The sequence below is a fragment of the Cornus florida genome, unplaced genomic scaffold (genome assembly GCF_030987335.1).
Source record: "Cornus florida cultivar Cherokee Brave unplaced genomic scaffold, ASM3098733v1 CherokeeBrave_3.0.0_Hap2_Chr07, whole genome shotgun sequence".
Taxonomy (NCBI): domain Eukaryota; kingdom Viridiplantae; phylum Streptophyta; class Magnoliopsida; order Cornales; family Cornaceae; genus Cornus; species Cornus florida.
The window spans coordinates 28968236-28987919 of record NW_026775577.1 but is presented as its reverse complement, the minus strand read 5'-3'; the positions used below and the strand labels follow the sequence as shown (position 1 = coordinate 28987919).

The window sequence follows — 19684 nt, the reverse complement described above, 5'->3', positions numbered from 1 at the left end:
GATAAATATTTGCAACATAATTTGTGTCTAAAAAAAGGTGACGTTTGGGTCGGAATCGGATGAGACCAGTGAAAGGTTTGGATAGCGAAATGTCTGATTCTTTGACCAAAGGTAAATATTCTCTACATCCACGCCCATGTAAATACAAATTGCGACCTAAGACAATCTAATTAATACAAGTATCATTAATTAACTCTATAATTTTATTTTATTATTATTATTTTTTTAAAAGTGAAATTCATTTTTCTTACTTTACATTATTCCAAAAAAAAAAGAAAAAGAAAATTTAAACTATGATAAAACATTATAATGCCATAGTGTAATAGTATGACATAGGAATGACAACTACGACAGTTTTGGACGAATGTATCCTCTCTCATTTCTGTAATTGTTTAAGAACTCTCGTTTTATTTTCACTCAAAATTGCCTAAACAGGGAGCCTTTCCACCCTATTCCTGCCTCATTTAATTTTTTTTAACCCACCCTATTCCTGCCTCATTTAATTTTTTTTAACTTTGCGGGCATCCGCCCTGTTCAATTTCCTAATTTCTCCTCCATTTTAATTTATTTTTCTCAAATAAAATTATATAATTATTGAAAAAAATTATTAAAAAAAAAGGACAATCAATAATTTAATATAAATTCAAGGGTATAAGCGTTCTTAGTTCATAAAGCTATGTTGTTCTTTAGAACAACTGCGAAAGTGAGTGAATGTGACTTAGGGTTTCTAGAGTTAACTATATATACTGATAAAATAAAGGTAATTTAGTAATTTATCTACCTATACAAGGCGGGGTGGGGTGACCTCCCCCACCCACACTCCAAACTAGTGCGAGTTTTCATTAATAAAAATCATATCAGTCCCTCAAAATCGCTATAAATAGGACAAGGGGGGTGGGTAAAACCATTCCCCACTGGGCAAATTGCCATTCCTACCGTAATGCTTATTTGTTAACCCAAAAATTAAAATTATTAAATAATGTTACATATTCACTTGTAAACAGTACATGATCCAATTAGTCAAGAATGGCACGTAACAAAGATTGAATCCGAGACTCAAAAATTCATATAATAAAAATACATTTTGCCTAAATTGACCTAACTTGAAGTGGACATTTTAAAAAGGTCAAGACTCAAATACTGAGTTATAATTAAGCTCATTTGTTAATATAATTAATCAATAAAATAATAAAAGATAAATAAGGTTCATTTTCATCATTTATTTGACTCTGGATAACATGGAAGACCTAAGTCACATAGAGCGAGAAAAGGAACAAGAATGAATTTGAGAGCGAGAATGCGAAAACAGTAAAATTCAAGTTACACAAAATAAGAATTGAAGCATAGGCGCGTGTGCTCCTTGAAAGTGTTAGAAAGGTAAAACTAATAATTGTTGAAAATAATTATGTGACTTATTAACGTCTAAGGTCCAATGGATGATTTACGGGTTCCAGGCCCAGCACCAAATTTATTATTGACATTCTTACCATTTATTGTTATCTCTTTTTCTACACTACCACTATCACAGGCTCACAACCCACGAAACACTAGTGTTTCCATCACCGTTCTGGTACTATCATTTATGTAACTGCCACAGCATATGCATATAAATTTATCAATTATTGTTATCACAACTGCAATAAATATATTCTACAATTAGTAGGATATGTGTATTTGTAATATAGACCATGTATTTAAACAGGGCGGAGCCAATCAAGACCTAGAGAGGGCACGTGCCCCTCTCACTTTGCTCCAACCTACTATATATAGGTACATATTTTTGGCATATATATGTACTTACATGGTAATTTTAAATAATGCCCCCCTCAAATTTTTCAATTCTTTTAATTTCCTTTTAGAAAGAAAAAAAAATTACATATATTCTTTCTTCAAATAAACAATATATTTTTCCTTTTTTAATTTTTGTTTCCTTTTTCAAAAAAATTCTTTTTTCGCTTATGTATAATTATGTATTTTTCTATTTTTTTAAACTTATTTCTTTTTATCGATGACATTTGTGATTGTATTTATTTAAAATATTATTAATTAATTTTTTGATTCTTATATTTGTAACTATATTTTTTTTACGGTATTTATTTAGCATATTAATTTACAACTATTTTTTTCTTATTTGTCTTTTTGATTTAAAAAAAATTATATTGTCATATTTATTATTAAAAAAAAAATTTAACAAGTGCATTGTGCCCCATCTGAACTAAAATCCTGGCTCCGCCCCTGTATTTAAGGTAATTTGAGCCTTTTAATTGTAAAAAAAAAAAAAAAAAAAAAAAAAAAAATTACACTTCATTTTTGCACTCTAGATGCTTTTATAACCAATTATTCTTCAAAAATAATTTGACATTTAATTTTATAATTTTCAAAAATGTACTCTTGCACGTAAAAGAAAAAAGTATGAGAGACAAATCATGTGTGAAGCCAAACAACTTTTATATGATGATAATATGTTATAATGTATGTTTGGCTGATTGTAATGATTGTTCAATCCACTACTTGAGATTCTTCCTTCGTTACAAGTCGAAAATATTTTTTGATTTTTATTGTCGTTGTTTGTTTTTTACTTTAATTTATTGTTGTTGTTTGTGTGTCTGTATATGATGTCAAGTATATATATTTCCTTAATTAAAAAATAAATAATTAATAAAGATAAAATTTTGTGCGTTCTTTTTACAAATTGGTACCAAAAATTTGTAATACATTACCAACATGTTTGGATCAATTCTATTAAAAACAGATTTAAGAAGTCTGAAAGTATAAACAAATTTCAACTATTTGAAATTAGGCACTTATAACTTCTCTTGTGAGGCGAATTTTAGAATCTTCAGTTCTGTAACAATATTTGAGGAAAAATGATAATTTGCTGGTATATGCATAGCATTGTTCAAGTTTGAAACTCCTTCCATCAAATACCACATTATAATAACTTACTATTTATTATAGTATTATCGGATAAATCATAATGACAATGTGTAATAAGGGTCATTTGTCTCGCATTAGATTGAGATGGAAAAGTGACTAGATATAAATATGTAGGTATGCAGCATTACCCAATAACAGCTTGACCTTTTGAATAAATAGATAAAGGTTCATCCGTTACACACTCCCCTTCTCATTTGTTGAAATATATGAAATTTAACAAAACATACAATAATTTTTTAATTGTATCTATACCAAATTATCCCCTTTTTTTTCATCAAGAAAATGTGAAGGATTTAATGATTTAAGAAAAATATTTTATTTTATTTTAAATTAGACCCTTCTAATCGTATCGAACGGATAAATTTGTTTTAAGGATTCGATACCGTTTCACATTGAAGAATCGGCCATATCACCTATATATTTTATTTTATTTTAAATTAGACTCTTCTAATCCGACGAATAAATTTGTTTTAAGGATTCGATACCGTTTCACATTGAAGAATCGGCCATATCACCTATACCGCGATTGCAAACTATGCTCCTAGAAAAAGAATTTTAGAACCTTCCTTCACTAAATATAGAAAAGAATTAAGTGCATTAAATCCCTCTCAACTATCTTTTCTTTCTCAAAAAACCTCTCTCAACTATTGAAACAACACTTGACCCCCTAAACTATTTCATTACTTGCAAAACATTAATTGGCCATCCCAAATCTAACGGCGTGACTAGGCAAAAATTTAAAAAGACAATAATAACCCTACCTCCTTCTTACCCCTTCTCTCTCTAGATTCCTCCAAACCACCCCGACGCCTCCTCTCTCCTTCCCTTCGCCAGAACCTCCGTCGCCCATAGCTTCGGTATACAACTGCCCGATTGTGCAATCTATCTCCTTCACTGACCACATCACCACCAACTATAATCAACATCATCCTTTACGGTCTTTACCTTAGTCATCTTCCTTAACGAAAACCCAGTACAAGCAAGAAATCGAAAAGCCCATCACGCCGTCCTTAGCGGTGGCTGAGTCGCCGCCGTTTCAGTCCTCTGTCATCACCAAGCACACCTCCGTTCCATGCCCACCAGTAAGTCCTACATGCCTACGGTTTGTCCTCGCCAGCAAGCGCTGTTTAGACAGTGCTCGCCATCCTCTTCACTGCCGATCAAACCCACTTCTCGCCGGCTCACTCTTGAGCCGCATCCTCACTGGTTCAGCTTGCCGCTTCCTCGCCGTTTCACACATTGCTCGACGAAACTGCGGCTTCTTGTTGCGCCATTCATCACTGCTTCGTGCTTGCCGGAATTGCGACCTCTTACAATCGTCACAGATCGTGCATCACCAGCCCTCGTCATAATCTTTGCTCACCGCTGACTAGAATCCTTGCCAGAAGACTCCTTCCATTAAGCCCAAAGACCCATCAATGTATGGAGTTGTGACCACTCCCTGTTGTTAACTCTTCCATCGTAGATCTGCCATCCTCCCAGTGTTCATGGCTTCTCTACTTCGATCAACTTATAGTCGTCTGATACTTGTAACAGTAGATCGAAAAGGATACTGGCAAATTGAGAAATCAACAAAACTCCGGCCACTAATGTTACCGAGAACTAAGCTTGCGATTTCCCTTTGCGTTGTTCATCCGTGCTTCGCTTGGATGGGTTAGGGGACTCTGGGCTTTTGCCCATTCAGCTTTCTCTATTTATTTGGGTTTTTATTGTAAGATCATACAGTGGAACATGATTTCTATTGCTGCATCCCTATTACTGGGTCCAATTGATATGAACAATGAGCTATGATATATCATGAGTAGAATTGGGATTCATTAATTTACCTCAAACTAATTCAGAGTTATGTGATTCAATTTATGAAGGCCATAACACATAAGAAAGTGATTACCCAAACGATGAGAAGAGAGAGAAAGAGAGTGGAGTAAGGGATGATCGCAATCTGTCAAGAGCTTGCAGAGGAGAGAACAATATTTTTTTATGGGCAAATCAGTAATTTCATTTTTTAGTTAACGGTTGTTGGGCATTGTGGGGGTTAACTGCAACACTTTTATAACTCAGGGGGTATTTTTTAATTCAGAGGGGTTTTTTGCAATTGGCTCATAGCTGAGGGGGGTTTACTGCACTTAATCCTATAGGAAATTATTATAGGAAATTAAACCAAGGTTTAAATGCTAATGTCATTTTGTCAAATTCCCAATGATTTAGAAAAAGCTCAGTTTTAAAGTTTGATTTAATTAATAAATACCGCCCACAATTTCACACTCTTCTGCTTATTTAGAGAGAAAAAGAGCGCTCAGAGCATAGAAAGAGAGAGAGAGAGAGAGTTGTAATGGTTTTTGCAGAGAAACAAAGCAGAACCTTTGAATAGATTCCTTCATTTTCTCTCTCTACAATGCTTTCTCTCTCCAACTCTCCTCATCTCTGATACATAAATGGCAGACATGTATGACACCACCTGCTCTTCATCTTCCTCCCCTGAACTCGAAGACATCTCCCTCTTCCTCCACCAAATCCTCCTCCGATCATCTTCTCCGTCGTTGTCCTCTTCCTCCTCTGCTCTCATGGCACACAACGGCAAACAACTCCACTACTTCTCACAGTCTCATCTTTTCCCCCAAAATCAAAACTCGGACCGACTCGTCACTGACCCGATCTCAACGCCCGAGTCGTCGTCCGGGTTGAACTCTTCCTCCGCCGCCGTCTTCTCCTCTTCCGGCGATCATTTCACAGCGAGTACTGCCAATGTGTATTCCTCCTCCGGTGGAATCGTCGACACTGACCCAGACGAGTATGATTGCGAAAGCGAGGTAATTATATACTAACGTGTATATATATATATATATATATATATATATATATATATATGTATATATTCCAAATTGTTCTCTGATTTCTCATTCATGCGCCGAGAAAATTTCAGAGTATGTAGTAATGATGTTTGGTTTGTTAGGAGGGTTTTGAGGGTTTGGCAGCAGAGGTGCAAGCAAAGCCGTCCTCGACTCGCAATCCGTCAAAGAGAAGCAGAGCTGCTGAAGTTCATAATTTGTCTGAAAAGGTAGGGTTTGTATGTTGAAAGGCTATGTTCTGAATTTGTTATTGATAAATTAGTGTCAATTGTTTGATTTTGGGTTTTGTTGTGATGTGGGTTGTTTTGGGCAGAGGAGGAGGAGTAGGATTAATGAGAAAATGAAAGCATTGCAAAATTTAATACCGAATTCGAACAAGGTAAATTGTGATTATTGGTGTTTTTTTTTTTATTTTTAAATGTCAGATCCTTTTGATGATGAAGTTGGTCGGGTTATTGAGTGAATTGTATAATGTTTGGTTCTTGATAGACCGATAAGGCCTCGATGCTGGATGAAGCCATTGATTACCTTAAGCAGCTTCAGCTCCAAGTACAGGTATATTGTTTACCTGTAAAATTCCAGTGCATGGTTTGTTACACTAAGCTATTGCTAGTTTTTACTTGTCGAAATGTAGAGAAAAGTATGCATTTTAGTTTAGAGGATTTTTAGAAATCTGTATTTGAGATAGGCTTGCCAAGGTTGAAGATCTCTGCTGTTTGCACTCTTACAATTTTATCAAGGAATGCTAAATCTGTCCATCATTCCTTTGCTTTCACGGGATTTAAGAGAATAGGATCATATAGATCTCGGTTGGTTCTCAAATGAAAGGTTGTTCTTACAATTCATATGAGAACTTGCACTCTTGGGTTTTGGTGCCAGAATGTGGTTGTAGATTCATACATTTAAATGAAGAAGTTTCTGAGGTTGAAGATCCAGATTATCTAAAATAATGTTCTACTGGAACTGTTTCAGCATACCAGATGCTGCAAATAACGGCCAATGGCATACCTGAATAAGAATGGAGATTGAGTAATTGGTTGCAAGATTGCTAGGTTAAATATTCGAAGGTCATGAAATTTCTGAAATAATAAACAATTGGAGCCATTTCCATATAATTGCCTGCAAGTAATAGCATAACATATAAACAATGTGCAATGAGAAGCTGCTGGAAAGAATCAAGCCAAGGGAGGATGTTTTTCACCAAGGCTTTAAATTTTTTGAAGTTACCATGATGGGATGGTTGATAATTGAGAACTTGTTAAAGAAACATGATATTTCCCTTTCTTGCTTGGACCTTTAAGCATTGATATTAAGGTTTGCGCTAGCAATTACTAATAACAAAAATTTTGTTACCCAAGGTTCATAGTGTAGGTTTCAGGTTTGTCGGGCAGTTTCCTTCTGTTTATCTTACTCCTTCTACTTGACTTTCTTTCATACCAAATACAATGATTTTTAAACTTTTAGCAAATTAAACAGAGGGTGTCTGCCAAATGAATCTAATTTGGCCAATGTAATTTGATAAACGTACACAGTTTTACGAGTTTATAAGTATCTGGAATAATATTATTGAACTGTCTTTGTGTGAAATTTAGTTGGGAATATACTTGAATTGATTTTTAACTCCATAATTTTACCATACGATTGCTTGGAGTTACCTCAAAGCTGAATTTACAGGATGAAGAATTGAACTAGGGTTGAGAATTGTAGAATGATGGGGTTTTGTGGAGTTCCTTTTGTATTTTGATTGAATCCGCGGGAAAATGTAATGGAAAAAGTGTGTTGTGGCGGTCAATTTCTGGCAGATTTATGGTCCTGGTGGCAGTGAAAAATGAAATAGAGTGGCTAAAGGGTTTTTTACCTCAATCAACCAATGGTCTAATATGCAGTGGTTGTAGAAAAAGTTCCTCAGCAACATTGCTGTATGAACTGCGAGAAGTGAGTATTTCCATCTCTGCTGGCCATACCACTTGCTTTATGTAGTGTTTAGATCCCTGAAGTGGCAGTTCTGGATCTCTGTTTGTATGTTAAATGAGAAACAGTTGCCCTTTGTAAAGAGGAGTGAAGATGCTAATTATTAATGATGAAATATATAATCTATATAAGCTGTGAAGAGGAAGTGCAGAGATGTCTGATATGGTAGATATGGGATTGTTTCATGTGAGAATGCAATCCTTACTAGATGATTTCTAATTCTAGGTGTCCTTATTTGTTTATTTATTTATTTTTGGTCCAGTTGGACTGATTTTAGATTCTTGCATCTCCTTCTTGGGCTAATTGTTCTTGCAAGTGTGCTCTTCCACATATTGTATTGGAAGCCATTTTTTTTTTTGTACTAGCCTGCCTTGGGAGCTTCCCTGCTGACGCTAGTATTTTGTTTTAATTTTGCATTTGTCTTTCCTCTTGGAGATTATTGAAGCGTTCTTACTGTTTTTATTCTTTTATTTACTATCATTATTTTGTTTTATCATTATCCATGTTCATTTATAAACTGAATCACGTTTCAGATGTTAACAATGAGAAACGGATTAAGTTTGTCCCCGATGTGCCTACCTGGAGTGCTTCAGCCAACTCAACTCTCCCAGACGAGAATGGGCTTTTATGAGGGAAATGGGTCCCAAAATATGAACTTGACAGGTGCACTTGCAATGAACCAAGAAACCCCAACGAATACTGCGTTCAGTCTACCCAACCAATGCTCTAATCCAAACCAGCCATCGGTAGCCAATTTGTCAAATATTATCAATTCAGATACATTATTTGGATTGCAGTCGTCAATTCCGAGTCACTTTAGACCATTTCAGCCTCACACATCATCTGAAGTAAGTTCAATATAACCCCTATTCATACTGCAATTTAGAGTAAGGGAATGATACTAGCTATTTTATGTTTCTGCAATGTGAAGGAAAATTGCAGGGAGGACTTGTTGCATCATCAGCAGCTAAATGTGAATCATCCTGACACAAATCCCTTAGGTAAGTTGGCTGAGCTTGCATCTATTTTTCCCCCATAAACACTGCTAAACATTGTGCTTAGTGTTGGACCATGAGGCTGCTTTTGTTGCATTTTTCACATGCCATTTAGTGTTTATTGTCGAGAAAAAGAATATATAAAATTAAAAGAATGCATTCTTTTTTAATCCTATTCTGATCTGCATTTACGTGCTGAAAGAATTTAAAATGGGAGTCAAAGCTACAATGTCAATTCCCTTCGACTCACAAACATCTGATTTAAAGGACAACACCCAGGAATCATGCATCCTAGGGAGAGATCGGGCTGAAGCCGTTCTTCTAAACAATCTGGAGTGTAACCAGTTGAGTGGGTTAAGTATACTTTAATCAGATATGTGTAATTTTGTTCTTTCAGCCACTATATGTGTGCCCTAATTTCTCTTGCCATTGGGTTTTTTATAGCTTGGACGCAGGAAGACGTGCATCCAACGATGACATCAAGAATGAAAGATCGAACTGTTGAAATTCGACGTCCAAAGAGAATTTCTGAAATTTGATGACCTCTAATCACACTGATAATATTTTGAACTTACTCGGGCCAGAGAACACTTGGGCATTGCTGTGTAATTTTAGGTTGAAGGAAATGGAAATATTCATGTAAGCTCTTTTTTGTGTGTGGTCATTGTCATATATATATATATATGGCCAGCATTTCATTCACAGAATATTTATTTGCCATCTTCGCTTGTTTTTATCCAAATCATGTAAATTCTGATGGTACTAGGTCTTGTATTCTCTTCTCTTACCATAGTTCGTTCATGTGATGGATGTGTTTGGATTAATCAATCTCTGTTGTACGAGTAGCTGTGCTGTAAATTTTTCAACGCACTTAAACCTATGTTCGACATATTTGTTCTACATTTCAGCAGGTTTATTCTAAATTTTAACATACGTTCTGTGTGTGGAAATCTATCTTAAATATATTGAAACATGTTTTAAGTGAATTTCAACATGTTTTAAGTGAATTGAAATCTCTTTTTCTAGATGTTTTAAGTGAATTGAAATCTTTTTTTCTACGTCATTATTTCTAGTTTCAACGCATTTAAATCGTGATTTATACTTTTATTTTATTTGTTGAAATTGTGTTGCAATGTAGAATAAATGTGTTGAAACATAATTTAAATGCGTTAAAAAATGATATAGCCCGTGGTGGTAGAGAATCTGGACTCGATGGATTTGGTTGACTTGAGATCCGATCCAATTAATTATATATAATCTCTTTTTGTGTTCATATTTTAAAGAGAAATGCTTTTTTTGACGACGGATATATACTTGGCAAAAAACTGACTTTCACGTGGCAATAACTTATTTGCGCACAACACTTCCCTCAATCTCTTGCTCTGCTCACAGTCTCTCTCACTCTGCAAAACTTTCCCATCTCTTTGAGAATGAACGACAACCCAAAGGATGAAACACAGTTCCGACGCCCCACCACCACCACAATTTTCACTTCTTGTCTAGTGAAGCCCCGCCACCACGACAATTTTCACTTCTTGTCACCACAACCAGTGACTAAAACACCACCATTACTGGCAGTCACTGCATTACCACCACCACCGACGGGGGCTGCCACCCCACCACCACCACCACCCTAACCCCCACAACCACCACTACCACCAGCATGGTGGTAGAATGATGAAGTGATGACCATGGAAGATTTAACGAGGCCGGCGGCGAGCAAGGTTGTGCTCGGAGAACGCCGACAATAAAGGACGGCTACGAGATGGTCGTGACGACAACAGAGTTGACTGGTGGTCGGCGACAAGGACTGATGATGGCAAAGAACAGAAGCCGTCGAAATGATCGGAAGTTGCAGGTTGTCGATACAATCTGATATAAAGAGGGCTCGGTGCGTACAGACGCGATGGGCAAAGAAGGAAGAAAACATTGCGGGTAAGGATTAGCGTTGCGTACGGAATGGCCGTGACTGACTACAACCTATGAGCTCGGTGAGGATGGCGTCGAAGGGTGATTGGTATCACCGGGACAGGTCTGTGATATCGCCGGATCCGTAATCGGATTCCGACCAGAGATCGAACTTGCTACGAATCCATGGCCGACGTCTCGACTCCGTCAATCTCTTCTCTCCCGACGAATCTCCGTCACCAATTGCTTTGCTTGATGGTGATTCTGTTAGCCCCTTGACGGTTGTCCAAGGGAAGACATGGGCATTTCAAGGCCATGCCATGTCTTAGGAATACGTTGGCTTTGATTAGACAGCCATGAGGGTGCTCAGTGGGTTGTCAGCGTGCACAAGATGCTCAGCGTGCACACAAGATGCTTAAAAGGGATGCTCGGCGTGCACTGGGGGTGCCCAGTGGCACTTTCGTAAATATGGCGAAAAGTGAAACTTGGAGTTTTGACTCGGGATCTTTATGGGAGATACCTTGAGTCCATAGAAGCTGGTTGGCGCAGACGGCACTTAATTTGGATGTCGGGAAAGGTCTGAAAGGCCATTATGACTCCTCAAGCATGGGTGATGTTTACTCCTGTCAGAGTGCTGGATTTCCTTAAGACTATATTAGGGGGGGGTCTGTTGAGCGCATCGGTTGGGCTATGGCATGGCTTGCTTAGAGGGCTTAGCCAACGTGCATGGGCACGTGTTGCACCACTCCAAGATGGTTGCACAAGTGGGGAGCATCCAAGATATTGAAGGGCAAATAAGTATGCACCGACACGCGCGCTGGAGTGCAGCGGCGTGCGTGCGGGCGTGCAGGTTGGCGCGCGGGTAGGCGTCCAACCTAGTGTGCGCGAGCGTCTAGCTCGGCGTGCACATGGGCGTCCAGGTGGGAGTGCAACCACGGGCGCATGAGGGTACAAACATGGCGCGCAAAGAAGGGCACTAGTGTGTGCGCCGGCGTGCACTTTGGTGTGCACCCGAGCGTGCGCACGGGCGTGCATGGCTTGGCACGCCGTGCACTCAGAGACATATATATGTGGGTGCAGATTGGTGGACTTGGGCTAGGTTCACAAGGTTGACTCAGATGTGGCTAGAGCATGGATAACACAAAGTCATGGCTTGCGGTTACAAGAGGTGGTGGCTTAGTGGGCTCGGTTGGTTGGGGGAAGTTACTAGCACTTCCCACTCATCATGGGAAGTGGGGGAGTGCTGAGTAACCTCCCAAACATGTGGCACAATTCTGAGAGGACCAACACACAGGCGGTTAAGGGTGGTTTCCTCCACCATGCAGAATCTAACTTCTTGTGGTTATGTGGCATGAGCAGAACATGCCAACAAGTCTAGCAGTTGGGCTTGTCAACTGCATTATAGTGCTGGCTCATTTAGAGGGTGCCAGCACGACCCTAGGTGGATGGGGGTGTCATCCATCATCTTAGTGGGCAGTTATGGGCGGTTTTGAGAGTGGCCTATATAATGCTAAGGTGGGCTTTGTAGAGGGGACAGAGAAGAGGGTGTGAGCCTTGGTTGTTCCTTGTACGAACTCATGTTCCTTTGTAATATGTTTAATATGAGCAAAGGTTGGGGCTTGTCCCTGTAAACTGTGTGTGCCTTCTTTATATTTCTATATTGTGTGTATTGTGTTGTTGTGTTGGCTGAGACTTGGTGGCCCCAAGTGCCATTGCAGAGGCAAAAATTCGTGGTGTAATTTAGCCCTGTGACAATTGGTATCAGAGCCAGGTTCTACGATGGCTGGAGGTAATACTCGTGAAAGAGTTTCCCATTTGGAAGAGTTCGTGGGTTTTCCTACAGAAACAGAGGTACAAGATGGTGCAGAGAGCCTTGTTGTTCGAATTGAAAACTTGGCTTCTGAATTGGAGATCTTGAAGACTGATCCTGATGGGTTTGGTGACTTCATGCAGGCCACCAAAGAGCAATTGTCCCGTATCTCTGAGGATGTTGAGTCACTGACTGACGTCTTCAAGAAGAACCTGAAAGACCTTGAAGATGAAGTGTCCTTGGTGAAGAGGGCCATTCATGGGAGTTCCAGAGGCGGTGGTGATCCTCTTTCGCAGAAGATCAAGGTGCCGGATCCCAAGTCTTTCAGTGGTACCCGAAATGCCAAAGAGTTGGAGAATTTCCTATGGGACATGGAGCAGTACTTTAAGGCTGCTCGGATCCCTGATGGCGAGAAGGTGACCATTACAAGCATGTATCTGTCCGGTGATGCAAAGCTATGGTGGCGCACACGGACAGAGGACGATGCTTCTGCGGGTAGGCCTCGGATTGAAGTTTGGGAGACCCTCAAGAAGGAATTGAAGGACCAGTTCTTGCCTCAGAACACTGCATGGATTGCAAGGGAATCTCTGAAGAAATTGAAGCACACAGGTACCGTTCGTGACTATGTGAAGGACTTTAGTTCCTTGATGCTGGACATTCGAAATATGTCAGAGGAGGACAAGCTGTTCAATTTCATGTCCGGATTGCAACCATGGGCTCAGGCAGAACTCCGTAGGCAAGGTGTGAGGGACCTTCCTACTGCCATGACAGCGGCAGATTGTCTTGTAGACTTCAAAATGACTGGGTCTACTACACAAGACAAGAAGAAGTCCAAGGAGGGGAAGAAAGACAAAGGCCAGTCCTTCAGGTTCAAGGACAAAAAGAAGGACAAGAATCAAAAGAAGGATAAAGGGGGTGGCTTTGTCAAGGCCAAGGCAGATTACAACAACAAAGGGAGTAGTAGTGGGACTAAGCCCAACTACGGTTGTTTCATCTGCAATGGTCCCCATCGTGTTAGGGACTGTCCCAAGAGGGAGAAGCTGAGTGCTATTGTCGCTGAATCAAAAGGAGACTCAGACTCGGAATCTGGTCCAACCCGAGTTAATCCTCTGCAAATGCTGAATGCTCTTACTGAAGAACAGTCCATGGAGTTGAAAGGGCTCATGTTCATTCAGGTGACACTGAACGGCAAGGAAGTTTTGGCAATGGTGGACACGGGGGCCACTCATAACTTCATTGCGCAGAGGGAAGTAAGTAACTTTAATTTAAAGTTAATTCCACATGCTAATAAGATGAAAGCTGTGAATTCTGAAGCCAAGCCTGTTTTAGGCATGGCCACCACTTCTATGAAAGTTAGTTGTTGGGAGGGCGTAGTTAGTCTTATGGCTGTTCCCTTAGATGATTTTGATCTAATTCTTGGAATTGAGTTCCTTACGAAAGCCAGAGTGATAGTTGTACCATATTTGGGAGGAGTTTTTATTTGGGACAGGAGTTGTCCATGTTTTATTCCATCAGTGGCTCTTTATGGGCACTAAAAGAAGGAAGATCGTAAATATGGTTGCATCGAAATAATCTCTGCATTGCAAGTGAAAACAGGTTTGAAGAGAGGAGACTCTACCTTTCTTGCAGCTATGATAGAGATCAAACCGGACCAGCTTGTTGAAGTTCCGGATTCTGTTGCTGAAATTCTAGAGGAATTTGCAGAAGTGATGCCACCAAAACTACCCAAGCAATTGCCCCCTCGACGTGCTGTTGATCATAAGATAGAGTTGGAGCCGGGTGCAAGGGCTCCTGCTCAGGCCCCATATCGGATGGCGCCTTCAGAACTGGCTGAACTGCGTAGACAGTTGGATGAGTTGCTGGAGTCTGGCTATATTCAACCATCCAAGGCACCGTATGGCGCGCCAGTGTTGTTCCAGAAGAAGCAGGATGGCTCAATGCGGATGTGTGTGGATTATAGGGCTCTGAATAAGGTGACTGTGAAGAACAAGTACCCAGTGCCCAATGCCGCAGACTTATTTGACAGGTTGTCAAGGGCATCCTATTTTACTAAGCTGGATTTACGTGCAGGCTACTGGCAGGTGCGTATAGCAGAAGGAGATGAACCCAAAACTGCATGTGTAACTCGTTATGGGTCTTATGAATTTCTTGTAATGCCGTTTGGGCTAACTAATGCCCCGGCAACCTTCTGCAACTTAATGAATAATGTGTTTTATGACTACATCGATCGCTTTGTTGTTGTTTATTTGGATGACATTGTAGTCTATAGTGAGTCATTGAAAGATCACTTAAAACACTTGAGATTGGTTTTCTCAAAACTGAAGGAGTTTCAGTTATTTGTCAAAAAGGAGAAGTGTGAGTTTTGTCGCCAAGAAGTGATGTTTTTGGGGCATTGGATCAGTAAGGGCCATGTCAGAATGGATGAGAGAAAGGTGAAAGCCATCCTTGATTGGTCTGCACCTACCAAAGTGACAGAGTTGAGATCTTTTCTAGGGTTGGCAAATTACTACAGAAAGTTTATAAAGGGCTATTCCAAGAAGGTTAGTCCTTTAACGGACTTACTGAAGAAAGACAAACAGTGGGTTTGGTCTGAGGAGTGCCAGAATGCTTTTGAGATGCTTAAGCAGGCAGTGTCTACAGAACCGGTCTTGAGACTGCCTGACTTTGGTTTGCCATTTGAAGTGCATACTGATGCCTCTGATAGAGCAATTGGTGGGGTTCTAGTCCAAGAAGGACACCCATGTGCCTTTGAAAGCAGGAAGCTTAAGGATGCTGAACAGAGGTATACAACTCACGAGAAGGAGATGACTGCAGTGATACATTGTCTTGACGCATGGAAGCACTATCTGTTGGGTACTAAGTTTACAGTGGTGACTGACAATGTGGCCAATACCTACTTCAAGACACAGAAAAAGCTTACTCCAAAGCAAGCTCGTTGGCAAGAGTTTCTTGGGGAGTTCAATTTTGTGTGGGTTCACAGACCTGGAAAGCAGAATCAGGTTGCTGATGCCTTGAGTAGGAAAGAAGTGCAGGAGTATGTGGCGTCGTTGACAACGGTGTATACTGATTTCCTTGACAGAATCAAAGAGCAATCTCAGTCCGACAATGCCTATCAGAAACTAAAGCAACAGGTTACTGATGGTGAAGTCAGAAAGTACTGGATTGAAGATAATCTACTCTATGCCAGAGGATTATATGTTCCTGTTGGAGGTTTGAGACGGGAACTAATGCGGGAAATGCATGATCCTCAGTGGGCTGGACATCCAGGGGTGGATAGAATGCTGGCGTTGATATCCAGATCATATTACTGGCCCAAGATGGAGGATGACATAGAGTTATATGTCAAGACTTGCTTGGTCTGTCAGAAAGACAAGCATGAAAGGAAGAAGGAGGCAGGGCTACTGCAACCTTTGCCTATACCAGAGCGTCCATGGCAGTCAGTTTCAATGGACTTCATTTCTGGTTTTCCCAAGGTGGAAGGTATGAGATCTATTTTTGTGGTTGTAGATAGATTCTCTAAGTATGCAATTTTTATTGCTGCACCACATGCATGCCCAGCGGAAGTTGCTGCTGGTTTATTTCATAAGTTTGTGGTGAAATATTTTGGCTTGCCCGAAGATATTGTTAGTGATCGCGACACCAGATTTACGGGAAGGTTCTGGATAGTGCTATTTGGCTTGATGGGTTCTGAACTAAAGTTCTCCACAGCAAACCATCCTCAGACTGACGGACAGACTGAGAGGATGAACCAGTTATTGGAAGAATATCTGAGGCACTATGTCACTGCAAGTCAGAAAAATTGGCTGGAGTTACTAGACACTGCACAATTCTCTTATAATTTGCACAGGTCTTCAGCAACTGGAATGAGTCCCTTTGAGTTGGCAACAGGGCAACAACCTCGCACACCACAGGAGGTGGCAGTGCAGAGGACAGGTGGAAGATGCCCTGCAGCATACCGATATGCCCGTTCCATGCAAGAGATGGTGGAGGAGGCACAGGACAGCCTTGCCAAGGCTGCGAGAAGGATGAAAAAGTATGCAGATAAAGGGAGAAGGCCATTAGACTTCCAAGTGGGAGACAAGGTTCTGTTGAAGTTGACTCCACAGATTTGGAAGAAGATAAGCAGCAAGACTATTCACAGGGGGCTGATTCAGAAGTATGATGGTCCATTTGAAGTTGTGAAGAAAGTTGGGAATGTTGCTTACAGATTACAGTTACCTGAGAGACTGAAGGTCCATCCTACTTTTCATGTGAGTTTCCTCAAGCCTTTTCATGAGGACACTGCAGATACATCAAGACAGCAGGCTAAGAGAGCCCCACCTGTTATTCGGTTGCAGTTTAACAAGGAGGTGGAGAAGATTTTGTCTCACCGGACCCAGGGTCAGAGTAAGAAAAATCGCAGAACTGATTACTTGGTGCAATGGAAAGGATGCAGCGAAGCAGTGGCTAGTTGGGAAAGAGATGTGACATTATGGCAGTTTGAGAAACAGGTAAAGGAGTACTTGGACAAGTCGACGAGGGCGTCGACTTCTTCTGGTGGGGGTGGTTTGTTAGCCCCTTGACGGTTGTCCAAGGGAAGACATGGGCATTTCAAGGCCATGCCATGTCTTAGGAATACGTTGGCTTTGATTAGACAGCCATGAGGGTGCTCAGTGGGTTGTCAGCGTGCACAAGATGCTCAGCGTGCACACAAGATGCTTAAAAGGGATGCTCGGCGTGCACTGGGGGTGCCCAGTGGCACTTTCGTAAATATGGCGAAAAGTGAAACTTGGAGTTTTGACTCGGGATCTTTATGGGAGATACCTTGAGTCCATAGAAGCTGGTTGGCGCAGACGGCACTTAATTTGGATGTCGGGAAAGGTCTGAAAGGCCATTATGACTCCTCAAGCATGGGTGATGTTTACTCCTGTCAGAGTGCTGGATTTCCTTAAGACTATATTAGGGGGGGGTCTGTTGAGCGCATCGGTTGGGCTATGGCATGGCTTGCTTAGAGGGCTTAGCCAACGTGCATGGGCACGTGTTGCACCACTCCAAGATGGTTGCACAAGTGGGGAGCATCCAAGATATTGAAGGGCAAATAAGTATGCACCGACACGCGCGCTGGAGTGCAGCGGCGTGCGTGCGGGCGTGCAGGTTGGCGCGCGGGTAGGCGTCCAACCTAGTGTGCGCGAGCGTCTAGCTCGGCGTGCACATGGGCGTCCAGGTGGGAGTGCAACCACGGGCGCATGAGGGTACAAACATGGCGCGCAAAGAAGGGCACTAGTGTGTGCGCCGGCGTGCACTTTGGTGTGCACCCGAGCGTGCGCACGGGCGTGCATGGCTTGGCACGCCGTGCACTCAGAGACATATATATGTGGGTGCAGATTGGTGGACTTGGGCTAGGTTCACAAGGTTGACTCAGATGTGGCTAGAGCATGGATAACACAAAGTCATGGCTTGCGGTTACAAGAGGTGGTGGCTTAGTGGGCTCGGTTGGTTGGGGGAAGTTACTAGCACTTCCCACTCATCATGGGAAGTGGGGGAGTGCTGAGTAACCTCCCAAACATGTGGCACAATTCTGAGAGGACCAACACACAGGCGGTTAAGGGTGGTTTCCTCCACCATGCAGAATCTAACTTCTTGTGGTTATGTGGCATGAGCAGAACATGCCAACAAGTCTAGCAGTTGGGCTTGTCAACTGCATTATAGTGCTGGCTCATTTAGAGGGTGCCAGCACGACCCTAGGTGGATGGGGGTGTCATCCATCATCTTAGTGGGCAGTTATGGGCGGTTTTGAGAGTGGCCTATATAATGCTAAGGTGGGCTTTGTAGAGGGGACAGAGAAGAGGGTGTGAGCCTTGGTTGTTCCTTGTACGAACTCATGTTCCTTTGTAATATGTTTAATATGAGCAAAGGTTGGGGCTTGTCCCTGTAAACTGTGTGTGCCTTCTTTATATTTCTATATTGTGTGTATTGTGTTGTTGTGTTGGCTGAGACTTGGTGGCCCCAAGTGCCATTGCAGAGGCAAAAATTCGTGGTGTAATTTAGCCCTGTGACAATTGGTATCAGAGCCAGGTTCTACGATGGCTGGAGGTAATACTCGTGAAAGAGTTTCCCATTTGGAAGAGTTCGTGGGTTTTCCTACAGAAACAGAGGTACAAGATGGTGCAGAGAGCCTTGTTGTTCGAATTGAAAACTTGGCTTCTGAATTGGAGATCTTGAAGACTGATCCTGATGGGTTTGGTGACTTCATGCAGGCCACCAAAGAGCAATTGTCCCGTATCTCTGAGGATGTTGAGTCACTGACTGACGTCTTCAAGAAGAACCTGAAAGACCTTGAAGATGAAGTGTCCTTGGTGAAGAGGGCCATTCATGGGAGTTCCAGAGGCGGTGGTGATCCTCTTTCGCAGAAGATCAAGGTGCCGGATCCCAAGTCTTTCAGTGGTACCCGAAATGCCAAAGAGTTGGAGAATTTCCTATGGGACATGGAGCAGTACTTTAAGGCTGCTCGGATCCCTGATGGCGAGAAGGTGACCATTACAAGCATGTATCTGTCCGGTGATGCAAAGCTATGGTGGCGCACACGGACAGAGGACGATGCTTCTGCGGGTAGGCCTCGGATTGAAGTTTGGGAGACCCTCAAGAAGGAATTGAAGGACCAGTTCTTGCCTCAGAACACTGCATGGATTGCAAGGGAATCTCTGAAGAAATTGAAGCACACAGGTACCGTTCGTGACTATGTGAAGGACTTTAGTTCCTTGATGCTGGACATTCGAAATATGTCAGAGGAGGACAAGCTGTTCAATTTCATGTCCGGATTGCAACCATGGGCTCAGGCAGAACTCCGTAGGCAAGGTGTGAGGGACCTTCCTACTGCCATGACAGCGGCAGATTGTCTTGTAGACTTCAAAATGACTGGGTCTACTACACAAGACAAGAAGAAGTCCAAGGAGGGGAAGAAAGACAAAGGCCAGTCCTTCAGGTTCAAGGACAAAAAGAAGGACAAGAATCAAAAGAAGGATAAAGGGGGTGGCTTTGTCAAGGCCAAGGCAGATTACAACAACAAAGGGAGTAGTAGTGGGACTAAGCCCAACTACGGTTGTTTCATCTGCAATGGTCCCCATCGTGTTAGGGACTGTCCCAAGAGGGAGAAGCTGAGTGCTATTGTCGCTGAATCAAAAGGAGACTCAGACTCGGAATCTGGTCCAACCCGAGTTAATCCTCTGCAAATGCTG

The 19684-nt window shown here is 41.6% G+C and overlaps 1 protein-coding gene across 3 annotated transcripts; it reads left to right on the top strand.

Moving 5' to 3' along the window:
- Positions 1–5199: 5199 nt before the first annotated feature.
- LOC132266905 (transcription factor SPATULA-like) lies at positions 5200–9533 on the top strand. Of its 3 annotated transcripts, none has more exons than XM_059767919.1 (8): positions 5200–5747; positions 5891–5995; positions 6100–6165; positions 6276–6341; positions 8291–8605; positions 8689–8758; positions 9032–9096; positions 9197–9533. In XM_059767919.1, exons 1-7 carry the CDS (start codon positions 5373–5375, stop codon positions 9061–9063), a joined length of 1029 nt encoding a protein of 342 aa, XP_059623902.1. In that variant the 5' UTR covers positions 5200–5372; the 3' UTR covers positions 9064–9096; positions 9197–9533. The 3 variants fall into 3 exon arrangements, with proteins under 3 accessions (XP_059623902.1, XP_059623901.1, XP_059623900.1); XM_059767918.1 differs by having other exon boundaries at positions 9020–9096; XM_059767917.1 differs by having other exon boundaries at positions 8955–9096.
- Positions 9534–19684: the final 10151 nt, after the last annotated feature.

What these genes read in the sequence shown, in the direction of transcription:
- LOC132266905 (XM_059767917.1), top strand. Translation starts at nt 5,373, where the DNA reads ATGGCAGACATGTATGACACCACCTGCTCTTCATCTTCCTCCCCTGAA. An exon ending in AGCCTCACACATCATCTGAA is followed by an intron (nt 8,606 to 8,688) that starts GTAAGTTCAATA and finishes TGCAATGTGAAG; the next exon opens with GAAAATTGCAGGGAGGACTT. An exon ending in AACAATCTGGAGTGTAACCA is followed by an intron (nt 9,097 to 9,196) that starts GTTGAGTGGGTT and finishes GGTTTTTTATAG; the next exon opens with CTTGGACGCAGGAAGACGTG.